The 16,671-nt window shown below is 41.1% G+C and overlaps 1 protein-coding gene across 1 annotated transcript in view; it reads left to right on the top strand.

The window, feature by feature from the left end:
* LOC137634809 (uncharacterized) overlaps nucleotides 1-15,906 on the top strand; it is a 59,433-nt gene extending 43,527 nt beyond the window's left edge. The window contains exons 7-14 of the mRNA XM_068367361.1: nucleotides 1,073-1,487; nucleotides 1,604-1,807; nucleotides 2,395-2,533; nucleotides 4,637-4,802; nucleotides 6,314-9,120; nucleotides 10,540-10,724; nucleotides 11,124-11,270; nucleotides 12,332-15,906. Of these exons, the coding sequence (XP_068223462.1) occupies nucleotides 1,073-1,487; nucleotides 1,604-1,807; nucleotides 2,395-2,533; nucleotides 4,637-4,802; nucleotides 6,314-9,120; nucleotides 10,540-10,724; nucleotides 11,124-11,270; nucleotides 12,332-14,829 (6,561 nt within the window). The 3' untranslated portion in view covers nucleotides 14,830-15,906. The remainder of the gene's footprint in view (nucleotides 1-1,072; nucleotides 1,488-1,603; nucleotides 1,808-2,394; nucleotides 2,534-4,636; nucleotides 4,803-6,313; nucleotides 9,121-10,539; nucleotides 10,725-11,123; nucleotides 11,271-12,331) is intronic.
* Nucleotides 15,907-16,671: the final 765 nt, after the last annotated feature.

The raw sequence follows: 16,671 nt of genomic DNA, 5'->3' as shown, positions 1-16,671 counted from the left end.
TGAGAATCCATAGGGTTTAATTTAAAAGACAGAATTTGCCTAGTTGCAATTACAAAATGCAGGGATCCAAGGCTTAAAGTTTTTTGGGAAGGTCATATTAATGGACATGTGGATTATCTAGCTTAAAATTGAGGAAGATGAATAATTGTTTAAGAAAGGAGTAGAAAGTTCAAGGCCAATAAGGGGAAGGTCATAGGTAAGAGCCTAAATCAAGTATCCAACAAGGGATTACTGTACTGCTATCAGCACAGCTCACAACACAAGGTACAATATAAGCATTACTTAAGGCTATGCAGCAACTTTTTGAACCCTATAGTCAATTTCTTATAGCGATGCAGATTTGCACCGACTCGCAGCGGTACCCTTTTAGCTCGAAAAAGTTTCCAGAACGCTGATTGGTTGGACGAGATAATTCTAACCAATCAGGGATCAGGAAACTTTTCCGAGCTAAAAGGGCACTGCAGCAAGTCGGTGCAAATCTGCCTCGATAAAAGAAATGGACTATAGTTGCCAATTCTTTTTAGCTTTCTATTTCACCTTGAGTCCTGCTTCCTTTCATCTGTCTTTTATGTCCCTCCTCCTCCTCCTCCCCCTCCCCCTCCCTCCATGGCACCAGGCTCTAAGAGTTTGAATACACGAATGAATCCTAAAGAGACGATCGGCTCTTCTTTAAATCTTATCCAAGAAAAGTTAGTAAGGATAATGACATTGTTTATCCTGTTTATGGTTGAATGACCTCTACAAAGATGCAGGTTGCAAGATATGCAACTAGGCGTGAATCAAGAGGTAGACGAAGGGTAGATTGCGTGTAGAAGGGGCATATGTGTTAAGAATTTCTTGCATACTTTTATATTAAGCATCAGCTTGCTGCTCCACTTACAGTAGACAGTATTACTAGCCAAAGTTTGTAACTTTTGACAAAATCTCATTTATCTGCTTTGTCAATTCCCATCAACTTATGACCATGCCATGTTAAAAAGATTTTCTTATATTTTATATAATCTGGTTCATAGAAGCTAATATTTTGTCACTTTTTGTTTTGTAATTTCAAAAGAACTTTATGCACCACCAGGTTGTGGCCTTCACGGATGTATTTTTAAGACACACGGAGTCCCGGTCAATACTGATCATCGTGCCAATAAACACCATTCAGAACTGGTTGTCGGAGTACAACAACTGGCTCCCCGAAGGCCAAACGCCCGTCATGACCCCAGACGGATACGAAGTCTGGCCCCGTAAATTCAAGGTCTTTCTCCTGAACGATGCACAGAAAAACCTGAACCAGAGGGCGAGGGTCATCAGCGAGTGGCACGAGAAGGGCGGAGTTCTCCTGATGGGTTACGAGCTCTACCGTCAGCTGTCCCTGAGGAAGCCGAAAAAGCCGAAGAAGAAGAAGAGGGCTGCTGCGGCAGCAGCCCTCGCCCTGTTGGAGAACAAAGAAATAGTAGACATTGAAGAAGAAGACAAGAATAAAGAGCTTTTAGATGGTAAAACATTTCTATAATCTTGTGTTTTGGTGCTCGAAATTTGCTAATTCTGAATAAACGTGATATTCTATTGAATTTTATGTTATGAAGCTCACTCAACTATTTTTCATCTACAGAAATTCAAAAGGCAATAGTGAAGCCCGGGCCCGATCTCGTTATCTGCGACGAGGGTCACCGCATCAAGAACGCCCACGCCAACATCTCCCAGGCTCTCAAGAACATTCGTACAAAGAGAAGAGTCGTCCTCACCGGGTATCCTCTGCAAAATAACTTGATGGAATACTGGTGTATGGTTGATTTTGTCAGACCTAATTATTTAGGTAGGTATCTAAGGGAAAAAAATGTGCTTGAATTGTTTTCGAACGTTTGAGAAAAGGTTTTCTTCAGTATATTTTGCTACGAGTTGCATGTAGGAAGACCCTTCATTATATGATGTTAAACAGTGCTGAAATGTTTATATATAAATCATGGATCATTTGATAACTTCATGTGTAGTGAGATTAACAACAGACGTCTGTCTCTGTATAAACCACATTGAAATTCTCAGCGTGTAGGTACAAGTCAATTGAGATTTTCAGATATATATCTAACCTCAAATTGTTTTATATCTTATGATTTGTTTTGCATTTTTATAAGCAGTATACTCAACAGTATTTTCAAATTTCAGAGAAATTATTTATATTTTTTATATTCTAATTTAGTCTAAGTTCACTATTTTCTACACATTTTTGTGGTCTCTGCATAAGTTAGAAATCTCATTTCTTGATTGGATGAAGCATCAGTTTTCTGTTTGATTTTATTTTTATTGTCCTGTTGTCTTTCTCTAATATTAAACTATTTCCCTTGATAAAAGTTTGTAAGTAAATACGCGAGGAGTTTCCTAATTTCTATCTTTGACGCTAACCAGGCACCAAGACTGAATTCAGCAACATGTTTGAGCGACCAATTCAGAATGGACAGTGTGTGGATTCTACACCGCAGGACATAAAGCTGATGAGATACAGATCTCATGTTCTCCATTCTCTCCTTGAAGGATTTGTCCAAAGGTTCGTTTCTGCCATTTTTGTTGTCTTTGAACCAAGTGGATATTTTGAGAACATTTGTTTTTTAAGATTTAGGTCCATTCCAATCATTTTTTTTTTTAGTTTTCTTTGTAGTTTTTAAAGTTTTTAAACTGTTGGGAGAGAGCTTTTCGTTCAGAATAATTTGTTCTGAAAATCCTATTCATTTATCCACCACCCTCTTGATCAGCGACATCCATTTTGATTTAGCAGTGATAGTCTCTTTTCGAAGAAGCCTAAAGCTCAACTTGATCGAAAGTCCTTCATACTCAGGATCCTTTCCAATACATTAGTCTTTGTTTTCACTTGAAGTTGTTGTTTCGTCATAACCATTTTAACCCTTTTACCCCCAAAGGACATACTGGTATGTTTCACAAAACTCATCCCTTTACCCCCATGGACGTACCGGTATGTCCTTGCAAAAAACTGCTATATAAATTTTTTTTGCATAATTTTGATAATTTTTTTGAGAAACTTCAGGCATTTTCCAAGAGAATGAGACCAACCTGACCTCTCTATGACGAAAATTAAGGCTGTTAGAGCAATTTAAAAAAAATATACTGCAAAATGTGCTTGAAAAAAAATAACTCCTTGGGGTTAAGGGTTGGAAAGTTCCAAATAGCCTGGGGGTAAAAGGGTTAAAGTTGTTGTTTTATCATAACCATTTTAATCATATGGATGTACTTATCTTAGACTAATGATGTTCCCTAGGTTATGTGGGCCAGGGTAGTAAATAGAGAATGGATTACTGATAGAAGGCTTAAATTTCCACTACTGAAAGTCCTCAACTTAGAAACTTCATAGGTTCCAAGAAGCTATTTGTAGGCTGAACTTTGTTAAATTTTTGGCCTAGTTTAGCCTTCACTTAACTCACATGCCTACGATTTTCAGTTTCAAGTCAATAAATAGTTCTTATTGTAAATGTCATCTTGCTTAGAGCTTCAAGTCAATGAATAGTCCCGGTTCTTATTGTAAATGTCATCTTGCTTACAGCTTCAAGTCAATGAATAGTCTCGGTTCTTATTGTAAATGTCATCTTGCTTACAGCTTCAAGTCAATAAATAGTTCTTATTGTAAATGTCATCTTGCTTAGAGCTTCAAGTCAATGAATAGTCCCGGTTCTTATTGTAAATGTCATCTTGCTTACAGCTTCAAGTCAATAAATAGTTCTTATTGTAAATGTCATCTTGCTTAGAGCTTCAAGTCAATGAATAGTCCCGGTTCTTATTGTAAATGTCATCTTGCTTACAGCTTCAAGTCAATAAATAGTCCCGGTTCTTATTGTAAATGTCATCTTGCTTACAGCTTCAAGTCAATAAATAGTTCTTATTGTAAATGTCATCTTGCTTACAGCTTCAAGTCAATAAATAGTCCCGGTTCTTATTGTAAATGTCATCTTGCTTACAGCTTCAAGTCAATAAATAGTCCCGGTTCTTATTGTAAATGTCATCTTGCTTACAGCTTCAAGTCAATAAATAGTCCCGGTTCTTATTGTAAATGTCATCTTGCTTACAGCTTCAAGTCAATAAATAGTTCTTATTGTAAATGTCATCTTGCTTACAGCTTCAAGTCAATAAATAGTCCCGGTTCTTATTGTAAATGTCATCTTGCTTACAGCTTCAAGTCAATAAATAGTTCTTATTGTAAATGTCATCTTGCTTACAGCTTCAAGTCAATGAATAGTCTCGGTTCTTATTGTAAATGTCATCTTGCTTACAGCTTCAAGTCAATAAATAGTCTCGGTTCTTATTGTAAATGTCATTTTGCTTACAGCTTCAAGTCAATAAATAGTCTCGGTTCTTATTGTAAATGTCATTTTGCTTACAGCTTCAAGTCAATAAATAGTCCCGGTTCTTATTGTAAATGTCAGCTTTTTTACTTCAATAGATTATATGATATTTTTTTTATTACAGAATTTCATAATGAACTTTTGATACAATATCTGAGGTTTATGATTTCAATTGGATATTTCTTTGTATCTCTGACTGTTTGTACCGTCAGTTAAATGTAAGTTGAGGAACGTATGTTATCTCGTAGCAAAGATTTTACGAAGTCATTTCTAATTGTCGTCATTTCTCTCTCTTACAGACGAGGTCAGACTGTTCTTGCTATGACACTTCCGAAGAAGGAGGAGCACGTTCTTCTCTGCCGCATGACGGAGATACAGAGGAAGTTGTATTCGACATTCATGGCGGAACTGTCGGCCACCAAAGCTTTAGCTAATCCGCTTAAAGCTTTTGCCATTTGTTGCAAGGTAAGTGTTGCCTCTCGTCGCGAAATGTCGATAACCAACGGCATTGTTAACATTTCTAGCTTCTTCAGCCATGCAGAAGTATCCCTTATTTCAAAGTACTCTAGTTTGTGTAAATAGGAAAAATACAAGTTATAGTACTCATAAAGTTTATGTTTTGCATTCACATGGAAACCAATTGAATAAATTCACCCCTCCAATCTTGCAGTACTTTTCTGGTCAGACAGTTTAGTAGGGTTATGTGTTCTTGTATTTAAATGTGGGATAATGTGGGAGGGTGGGCTGTGGCACCCTAGCAGTACCAGCTGAACTCGGTTGAGTCCCTTGTTAGGCTGGGAGGAACGTAGAGAGTAGAGGCCCCCCCTTTTTTTTTTTATTCCATTTGTTGATGTCGGCTACTCCCCAAAATTGGGGGAAGTGCCTTGGTATATGTATGTGATGTGTTATTGATTTCAGTAGCTGTTCTTGAAGGTTATAGAACTGGTGGAACAGTTTAGATACTTAGGATCTACTATAAGTAAGGAGGGAGGAGGTGAAGCTGAAGTTTAGAATAGGATAAAAGCAGCCAGGGGGAAGTGGAAGTAACAAGAGGAGTATTTAATAGGGAAATGCCAATCAAACTAAAAGTCAATTTGTATAGCACAGTAGTAAGACCAGTGTTATTGCATTGATCAGGAACGTGGGCTCTTAAGACGGAAAGAGGAAGCATAGCTTGTGAGAACAGAGATAAGAATGCTGAGTTGTATAATGGGAATATCACTGCATGAAAGATTGGAAAAGGATGACATTAGAAGAATGGCAGGTATAGTAAAGATTAGTGGTGATAAGAGTGTCATGGCTGAGATGGTATGGGCATATGTTAACCCTTTTACCCCCAAAGGACGTACTGGTACGTTTCACAAAAGCCATCCCTTTACCCCCATGGACGTACCGGTACGTCCTTGCAAAAAAATGCTATAAAAATTTTTTTTTTCATATTTTTGATAATTTTTTTGAGAAACTTCAGGCATTTTCCAAGAGAATGAGACCAACCTGATCTCTCTATGACAAAAATTAAGGCTGTTAGAGCAATTTAAAAAAAATATACTGCAAAATGTGCTGGGAAAAAAATAACCCCCTGTGGGTTAAGGGTTTGAAATTTCCAAATAGTCTGGGGGTAAAAGAGTTAAGGATGGAGAGAGTGACTAGGGCTTGGGAGGAACCTGTCAAGGGAAAGAACATCGAGAGGAGAATTAGATGGCGAGACAGGGTGAAGGATGATATGGAGAGAAGAGGTTTGGTGGAAGAGGATGCCTTTGATTGAAGGCATTGAAGAGGGCTTATCGGGCAACCGACCCCTTAATATAGGGATGACGGTAGGAAAGGAGATACCTGTTCTTAAAGGACTCTGTATTGCTTGTTTTGATCCAAGAGACGGTGATATATGTCATAATTTAACCAGAGTAATTTATCGTTTTATTTTCTAGTTTACCATTGTTTTATTTTGTAAAATTCTTATATATTTTTTCTTTCAGATTTGGAACCATCCAGATGTGCTTTACAACTTCGTACAGAAGAAAATGAACGAAGATTTTGACCTGGACCTGGACGACATCGAAAGTAAGGCCAAGTCGCGTCGAGCTTCAAACGTCAACACCCCCAACGCACCTAATATCAACGTGCCTTCTCACCCGGCGCCCCCCAACTGGCAACCACAGGGAGGACAGATGGGTCGCAACATGATGCCGCAACACCCCGTCAATTCGAACATGGGCATGAACCCTCAGGGCAACATGAATTCCCAGGTGGCCATGGGCCAACAGATGAATATGAACCAGCAGAACCCCATGGGCATGCAACAAGGCAACATGGGTTTCCACGACCCTATGGGTATGCCGATGATGCACCACGGGATGCCCCAGCACAGGGACAACCAGCCTGGCCTCGGCAATTACGGCATCGGCGGGCACGGCCACCACCAGAACTACGGCATGCAGATGCCGTATCCCTGGTACAATCAGGGATACGGCAACAATGACCCCAACAGAGGCCACTACCCTCCTCCATACAACAACCCTTATGCAAACCAGTACCACCATAACCAACCCGTCGGCCAGTCGCTTCCCCCGGGATATCCCCAGAATCATAACATGCACAACTCGCAAATGGGAATGCCTCACAACAACCAAACAGGACAGCCAATGGAACTCAGCAACTCGTCTGGACAGCCAATGGATCTGCATAACCCCATGGGTCTCCCAAATTCACCCAGACAGTCCATGGGGTTACCTCAGAACCCCCAAGGACAACCCCTAGGGGTTCTCAATCACCCGCGTCCACCTTTAGGGATGCCAAATCACACCGGACAGCCCATGGGAGGTAACAATCCTCAGGGGCAGCAGGTAGGCGTACCTAACCAGCAGGGCCATCAAATGCAAATGCAGAATCATTCTGGCCAGCCTATGGGTGTGTCCAGCCCCGGAGGACAGTCGGTGGTCGGACAGATTCCTACAAGTCAGAACCTCGAAGCCCTTAATCTGTCTGGTCCACCCATGGGAGTTTCCAATGCATCGGGACAGTCGGTAGATGCCCAGAACAACCAGGGGCAAAACATGCAAGGCGCAAATCACGTCGGTCAACAAGTTGGAATGCAGAATTTAATGAACCAATCTATGGGAGGACCAAATCAAGGCGGTCCAGGAATGAGACCCATGAATATGTCTGGGCAGCCACTCGGCGGGCCGAACCATTCCGAACAACAACAGCTCGGCATGTCTAATCCAAACGGACAAAATATGGTGGGCATGAATCCTTCAGACCAAAATCTAGGGGGCCATAATATGTCAGGACAGCCCATGAATAACCAGAATCCCTCGGGGCAGTGCATGGGAGGCCCTGGAAAACAACCAGGTGCCCAGTCGGGGCAAAACGTGGGCATGCCCAACTCTTTAGGTCCCAACATGAATGACCCAAATTCATCTGGATCCATGGGTATGACTAATCACTTAGGGCAAACCATGGGCGGAAACCATTCAGAAAATTCAGTCGGCATGGGGAATCTCGGCGGCCCAGACGGAACGGGTCAAAATATGGTTGTTAACAATTCCCCGGGGCAACCTGGCTGTCAGCCAAATGCCAACCAACACAGGACGGCTTCACCCTTCGTTTCTGGCTCCAACAGTCAACAGATGTCGAGCGATCACAGCCCGATGACTCCCGCCACTCCTGCCACGCCAGCCACGCCCGCCACTCCGGCTCCCTCCACCCCGACCATGGCGGCGACCGGCTCGGAAGAAAAGGTCAAGACGGAACCGATGGTCAAGAAAGAGTCGGGGGAGGATGGAGACGGGTCAGGTGCAAAGAAAGAGGAGGTCAAAGAAGAAGAAGGAGAAAATGGGGAGGAGAAAAAAGAAGATAAGAAGGAAGATGTCAAAAAGGAAGAGATGACCCTCGATTGGACGGAGGGTTTGTTCGAGAACTACATACCAGGCTCGTTAACAACATCGGCTAAAGTTCAAGTGTTCTTCCAGATTGTCGATGGGTCCGTACGACTTGGTGATAAAATTCTGGTATTTTCCCAGTCTCTTTTTACTCTGACTTTGTTAGAAGAATTTTTACAAAGATCATATATCCCTGGGACATTCGAAGGTTGGCAGAGAAATCGTTCATATTTCAGGCTGGATGGGAGTACTTCAGCACAAGAAAGAGAAAAGCTAATCAATGAATTTAATATAAATCCTAATGTCCATTTATTTTTAGTGTCAACCAGAGCGGGAAGCTTAGGAATCAATTTAGTTGGGGCCAACAGAGTAATTGTGTTTGACGCCTCGTTCAATCCATGCCACGACACTCAGGCAGTCTGTCGTGTGTATCGTTACGGTCAGAAAAAGGAGTGTCATATCTACCGACTAGTGACGGACAACTCTCTCGAGAAACGTATTTACGATAGACAAGTTAACAAACAAGGAATCGCAGATCGTATTGTCGACGAAATGAATCCCGACGCTCATTTGTCATCCAAGGAAATAAGTAACCTCTTGGTAGAAAACGAAAGTGACCCCGACCCGGTCGACATGACCGATAAAGTGGAGAAATACAGAGACCCCCTCTTGCGCGACGTTGTCCGCCTGAATGGAAATCTTTTTACCAAAGCACCTTTCAGACACGAAAGTTTGCTAGTTGACCGAAAAGACAAGAAGTTATCGAGGGCCGAAAAGAGGCTCGCAAAGAGGTCGTACGAGTTGGAGAAGCAGGCCAACATCAGCTACAGCAGGCCCTCGTACGCTGCGTTCTACCCTAAGAATCAACAAGGTCAGCAGGTTATCATGGGGACTAAGATTGGGTGAGTATTGTTCTGCATCGTAACTCGTAGTAATTATTAATTAGTAGGTAGTGTCATGTCTGTCGATGTCTCACAGGATGTCGATACAGGAGAGGGGGTTCCCAGCCCCCTCGTCCCGTCCCTTTTTAGTCGCCTCTTACGACACGCAGGGATAACGTTGGCGCTATTCTAATTGTTTTTATGCCCCCGCGGCCACGGGTAGAGTAGAGGTCCCTTTTTTTGTTTTGTTTCATTTGTTAATGTCGGCTACCCCCCAAAATTGGGGGAAGTGCCTTAGTATATGTATGTATGTAGTGTCATGTCTTTGAAGTTTTCATTGTTCGCCAATGATTTCTTACCAGCTGGGTACGTCGTTTAAAAGTATATTTCACAGGATCAAAGATATATTTGTTACTATAATTGGAATTTTTTATTCCCAGCTTATTGGATGGCCCATTTATCTGAAATATTTACAACTGTAACTTTATTATGTACTAATTTGCAAGTAATTATGAAAAATAATCTAATTATATAAAGGTATTGAGATGATTTATGGAAAATCTTCATTAATCTGACACACTAATTTTTAAATGTTACTTATGTTTTAAGTTTGATATTCTAAGCACCACTTAACTTTTCCTCCATTACATTTTGCAATGAAATGGAGTAGAACTGAAACGTTTTTGGAGTGTTGTGATATGAAATAGTAATGTCAGTTTACCCCTCTAAAACCTATACATGAGAATCATGCTTCATAAGTTTAATATTTCAGTGGCATACATACTACAGCTCTCATATTATTCATTCTGACAAAGATACAAGCTTTATTTGTATAGATACTGTAAACTCTGTGTGGAAGCTGGAAAAACTTAAATGCTTGTTAACAAGAAGCTTAACTAGTTGTAGCTGATGAGGGGTTACCAATAATTACCTCCGCCAACAAAGTTGGAAGGAGGTTATGATTTACCCCGTTTGTGTGTTTTTTTTTTTTATTATTATTATTATTATTATTATTATTATTATTATTATTATTATTATTAAACCTCCTGGCCACAATTTTAATCATAGACAAATGAAACTTGCAGGGATTAACTTTCATGTAAAAAGCTGGAAATGATTAAATTTTGGAAGATCAAGGTCAAAGGTCAAGTTTATGGACAGGAAAATGATCAATTCACATAATCAGCCATAAGTTAAGACATTGTTGTCACAGACACTTCAAACTTGGTCCATATTTGAGTGTATGAAAATCCACGCCAATTAATACGTTAAGGTCAAAGATCAAGGTCGAGAAATAAGCTGTTGCGGTGGAGGTCTGCCCTCTACTGAGTGCCCCTCAAGTTTTTTATGTATTAATATATATATATATATATATTTAGGAAAATATCTGAAGTGTTAGAGGACCATTTCTTTCTCTTGAAACTATCTGGTCTGTTTCAGAGGTGTGATGTACTCCAAACCTGTGGGTACTGTTCGACCCCTTCAGGCAGAAATGGGACACAGACTTGAAGGTGGGGGGATAATACATCGGCCAAATATTCTGTCGAGATCGGCTCAACCAAGTTTCCCTGTCGAAGCATTGGCTAAACAGGGTGTTTCTGTTCAACAGATAACTGTCCCTAAAGGTAAGAATCTCTCTCTCTCTCTCTCTCTCTCTCTCTCTCTCTCTCTCTCTCTCTCTCTCTCTCTCTCTCTCTCTCAAAGAGCAAATGGAGTCTCTGCAGATGGACTAAAAGGTGTTTTACTCTCTCTCTCTCTCTCTCTCTCTCTCTCTCTCTCTCTCTCTCTCTCTCTCTCTCTCTCTCTCTCTCTCTCTCTCTCTCTCTCTCTCTCATTTTATATACATTAAGATATTATTGGTAAATTTTAGCATGATATAAGTGAATATTATTTTATATGTTTTCATTGTAACTACTAATTTCCAAATCAGTATCTGATAAATCAGTGAAAGATATTTTATTCTGATAATTTATTTCAAAATATTTAAACTTGTTGTGAAGTGAGATTTCATCCACTTTTTGCAGAGGTCAGCATTCCTACCAATTCTGGTGACGGGAAGCCAATTCTCTTGAAATCTGGACAGTCTGTCATGGTTATCAAGACCCAGAAAGGTATTTATTTGCGTCTTGCAGACGGCAAGATCGTGGCCATTCGAGTGCCTCCTGGCAATGGTAAGTGATCGTGCTTTCTTTCTTAATGTCATCATCATCATTTCCTCCTACGCCTATTGACGCAAAGGTCCTCTTGTTAGATTTCGCCAGTCATCTCTATCTTGAGATTTTGAATTGGCAATTCTCCATTCATCATCATCTCCTACTTAATGCTTCATAGTCCTCAGCCATGTAGGCCTGGGTCTCCCAACTTTTCTCTTTATTTACTTTTAAACAAAGAATTTATTTGATGCTTTAGTTGTTCCAAGTTCCATGATAAATTTTGATAAAAGAACAGCAGAATAAAGTTTATTTAGACAAATATTAAGTACATGCATGAAAGAGAAAATTAAAAGTAATATATTTTTTGTGTCTGTAGCCTGTCTGATTATCACTAAATTTCATTTGAAAGTCTTACTACCTACGGAAGTCTTGATAAAATTTTAGTCAGAAAACTACATTGTAAAATGCATTCAAATTTCCCAGCTTATTTTTTGTCCGTCTCCTATTCTGCCATTTTCTTCAGTTTCCTATGACTGCTTCCACTCATGTCTTACTTCTTAATAAATTACAATCCTCGGTTTAAATGCTGCCTTCATGAAATGCCTTCCAGTCTACCTTGAACTTTTTTCTTCTGTTCCATAGATTTGTCCTTCCATATCATATTACCGTGTATGTATATCATGTTTTTTATCCCTACCAAGGAGTGTATTTGTTCATTTATTTTTCCACTTGATGATAAAATTGTGAAAACTAAAATAACACAATCTGTGGAAACAAAAAAACGTGAAAATTTTCAAATTGTTAACGTTATTATAACTTTGGGTGAGTATTGATGATTAGTCTTTCTCTGTGTTATAGAAATTATGCCACATTTTCGTTTTGACAGACACCTAAAGATGATATTGGTTTGGTTTTTCATTTTTCAAATATCTTCAAAATCCATTCTTATTTTTGTTGAGTATATTATGCTGGTAAAAAAATCCCGCTCGTGTTTGCCTTAGCAGAGGTTTTCCCTGTTTCTTTTTCTGCGTAGAAAGTTTATTTTGACTCCTTTGCTAATTATGTCTCCCATTTTTCAGAGGAAGTATTCGGGCTGCCACTGAACAAAGGGAGCGTGACCATCGTACCCACAATAGTTAACACGCCTCGCCCTCGCATGCAGCATCCCGGCGGACGAGGAGGAGCCAGAAGAGGCCGTCCACCAATGGCCATGCAATATGCAACTGGAAATATTATCACCAAGGGTCAAATGCCAGTTAGAATCATGAAGAAACCTGCTGTTGGGAGGGGCGGTAAAGGATTCCAGGGCATTGTTGTGCCTGTCACCTCTCGAGGTTCAGCTCCCCAGGCACTCCTGAACAAAAGTGTTGTCATTACCCCAGCCACAAAACCTGGACTCACCTCCACGGCAAAAGCTGTCCGAAATCTCAAACTCAACCCCAAGGTTACTGTAACTCCCACGACTAAGACTCTTCCTTCTTCTTCTATAGTGAATCCTATTGTCACCCCTAAGATAACCATCAGCCCTACAGTGAAGCCAGGCTCAGATGCACCCAGCTCTGGGACTCTGGAGGTCATCAGCGGTTTGCCAGGCACTAGTGGAATTAGCAAGATAACGAAAAGGGTTACTCTCTCGCAGTTAGCCAAGTTGCGCAAACCCCACGAAAAGAAGGAAGCTAAGGTAGAGGGAACAGAGAAACCTTCAGAAGAAGCCAGCTCTTCAGAGAAAATGAAAACCGATGGGGCTCAACCATCGACAGACAAGGAGAGAATAGAGGAAGATGTCATGAAGAATCAAGCCGCAGAAGAGTGCGAAACCTCTCTCAGCTTGATGAACATGGAAGCTCTTGACGATGGCAGTAAAGATCACAGCTTGGAAGACGAACTGGATGACTTGCCAACGTCAGCCAGTGAGAATGAGATGAGCGATGACAACGGCACCGGACACAGCGATCATTTCAACGAGAATTCCGTTGAGATGCCGAACATGGGGCAAGATATGGAAAACAAAGAGGCCAATGTGGAAAACACCTTGGATATGTTACAGACAAATAATGATTCAAGTACAATGAACAGAAGGGATGTTGTCAATAATTCAGGCTTAGAACTGGAAAATAATGCAGGTAATCTGTCGGAAAGGAGCACTCCATCCCAGCAATCCAATGACTTGTCATTAGGAACGCCTTCCAAGAATGCTATTGGATTTGGAATGGGCGAAATAACCAAACCCTTACCCACCTCCGTCACAAGTAGCGACGACGGACGCACCGGCGTAGTTAGGCCGCAGATTAGTAAATCGCCAAATAAACCTACTGCCTGCTTGACTCCTTTACAGTCAATGAGCAACCTGCTGCCCCCCGGTGGTCCCGGCCCACCGGAGACCTCCTCCAATACAAGTCAAGCTTCGACCCCTGTTTCGACTGTTCCAAACATACCTTCTTTCCCAACGCAAACCTTCCAGTCTTCTCAACCACTCTTCCAACCTTTCTTGCAGCCCACTCAACCTTCACAACAACAACAGCAGCAACAACAGTCAAGTGGTATTAGTAGTAGCAATAATAGTAGTAATAGCTCCTGCTCTGGCAGCAACACCATAACTACCAGTAGCAGTAGTAGCAGCAGTAATAGCACTTGGTCCAAGGGTCCCATGGACGCTGTGTCCAGCGCCAGTCTAGGAAGTAACGTTGCCCAGGTGGCTCCCCACGTGCATCAGCCGGGAGTATCTTCCGCAAGTACCTTTACGTCTCAGTCTTCATTTCTACCATCGACCAGTCAAGCACAATTCAGCACCGCAGCGGGAAGTTTCGGATCGCTGTCGGGCGTGAGTACCACACCTACTTCTCAACAGGGACCCTCGCCATCTTTTACGGAGAGCCCACAAATATCCCAGCAGCAACAGCAACCAATCCAACAATCTCCTCAAAGCTCCATAAGTTCTACTCTCACTCACGCTAGCGGTGGGCTGGTTCCCACTTCTCGTAGTGGAGGACTCGGGGGACCTGATAGCCCACTTAGTTTGTCTCATTTGCTAAATACACAAGCCTTTGACCCTGTTCCAGAAGACCTTAGTTCCCCCCACAGTCACGCATCGGCCCTTGACTACCTCAACTACACGTTATCCACAGGCACCAGTGCCTTCCGTCGCCCCGATTACCAAGCAACCCTTAACCCAGACATACAGTCCTTGATAAATTCAGCCAGCACCCAGCAGCCCCTTGCATCGTCTCTGCCGAGTGCTGCTCCCACAAACCCCACAGTAACATCGCCCTCTCCCTTCCCGTCTTACCAGGCACCCGCATACTCGCAGTATGCAGCTCCTTACCGAGCCGGAACGTCTGTCTCCCCCAGTCCATATGCGGCCTATGCCGGTCAGTATCCCCCATATGCTACTCAGTATCCCCCGAGCCTAGCCCCGCATGCAGCAACCACCCCCCAGCCCCCTACCATGGGTCAATATGGAGCTCTCCATGCCCCACCCAATCCATACCAGAGTTACCCGGCTCCTCCAACAGCAGGTAGATCTCCCTACCCTTCGACCCTTGGCAGTTTTAGTCATGGTCCATACCCTCCAATATGAGGTGTTCTAAATTTTGAAACTGTAAATCGATAGAAGTGGTTAAAGAAGAAACTAAATTTCTAATAGATTGAATATGACCTAGTTATTACATATGTTACTGCAAATGTAAGTGTTGTATACTTTTAAGTGGCTTAAACAATCAATCCATTAGATGATAAATCTCATTTAATATTATATTTGGCAGTGGACGAGTGCCCAGAATAGCTCGGAACAATTAACTGTGCAAGAATCGGGACCATGTGTTCCCCCATTCCACTTTTTGTGATGAATCAGAAGCAACAGTTGTATACAGTGGCTTGTGGTGTTTCTGTTAACTTTTTTTTTTTTTATTTCAGGAGTCAGCAGGAAGTTTGACTTGTTTTAATTGACTTTGTAGGTATTTTGCAAGTGTGCCACTGACAAATTTTTTTTTTTAGGTCAAAGAATCCCTGATTTTTACATTGTTGGCAGAACTCGGGGAGGTCGCGTCCCTAGATGTGGTCCGCGGGAACTCCCCAGGAGGCAGCCCCAGGGAACATAGGCGTGTCATTTACGATGAACTCCTCTCGTGAAAAGCTCGGGCATGATTGTGTTGTGCCCTTTGTAATCCTTAGAGCATTTACACTAGCCTAGAGTAACGTTTCACAGTTCTCTTTTCCTCTTGTAGCATCACTAAAAATCCATTTACTGTTTGTCTACTACAGTATGCACTGTTGTGTTTGAGAGAGGGGGAACCCCAGTGTGTAAACAATCACAAAACCCCCCCTGATGGAATTACTGTATGACATGTAGTGAAAAAATAAAAAAAACCTTTGTGTTGCTTAACCAGTTTTAATTCTTCAGATTATAGATTGTACATAACAAAAATTCTCAAATGTTGTGAAGAAGTTATATGACTTGCAATTGTAGTCAGTCACAGAACACAATTTTGGCAATTGCAATTATAATTTTTATATTTATTTTGCATTAATATTTATAGGTTCTGAATGTGAAAATGCAAGTAGAGGATAGACCTTCTCCTATTTTCATGATACGCTTACCTTGTAACAGTATTTATTGTACCATGGTATGTACATAATAAAAGTGTCTTCATAATCACCCAAACTTTTCTTTGTCCCCTGACGAGATTGACGCGTTCTCGGTAAGCGATGGCGTACAGTGCAGACTTAAAATCAACATTCTTGAGGCTAGATGTGTATTGCTTTCTCCACAGCAATCTTCTGGCATATCCTATTCTAGAAGTTTTATTCCAGCTGTTACCAAGTTGTGGAATGATCTTCCTAACCTTGTAGTTGAATCAGTAGAACTTCAAAAGTTCATTGTTGGAGCAAATGTTTTTATGTTGACCAGGCTGACATGAGTCTTTTTATAGTTTATATATCTGTTTTTGATGTTGTTAATAGTTTTTATAGGACATATCTGTTTTGACGATGTTACTGTTTTTAAAATGATATATTGTTAATTTATTCTCATAATTTATTTATTTCCTTATTTCCTTTCCTCACTGGGCTATATTTCCGTGTTGGAGCCCTTGGGCTTATAGCATCTTGCTTTTCCATCTAGGGTTGTAGCTTGGCTAGTAATGATGATAATAATAATAACACAAAACTCTTCATTTTTACTTGGTTTCATTTCATCAGAATTCTCGGTAGTAGTAGAACTTTGAAAGTTCAAACTTACAGCAAATGTTATGTTGAACAAGCCGACTTAATTCGTTTTATAGTTTATATATGAAGTATCTGTTTTAATGTTGTTACTGTTTCTAAAATATTTTATTTTAATAATTGTCCATTCTCATATTTAGTTATTTCCTTATTTCCTTTCCTTGCTTGGCTAATGTTCCCTGTAGAAGCCTTTGGGCTT

Source organism: Palaemon carinicauda, chromosome 3 (genome assembly GCF_036898095.1).
Source record: "Palaemon carinicauda isolate YSFRI2023 chromosome 3, ASM3689809v2, whole genome shotgun sequence".
NCBI classification, from domain to species: domain Eukaryota; kingdom Metazoa; phylum Arthropoda; class Malacostraca; order Decapoda; family Palaemonidae; genus Palaemon; species Palaemon carinicauda.
Note: the sequence above shows the minus strand (reverse complement) of the source record. Positions and strands in the feature narration are given on the sequence as shown.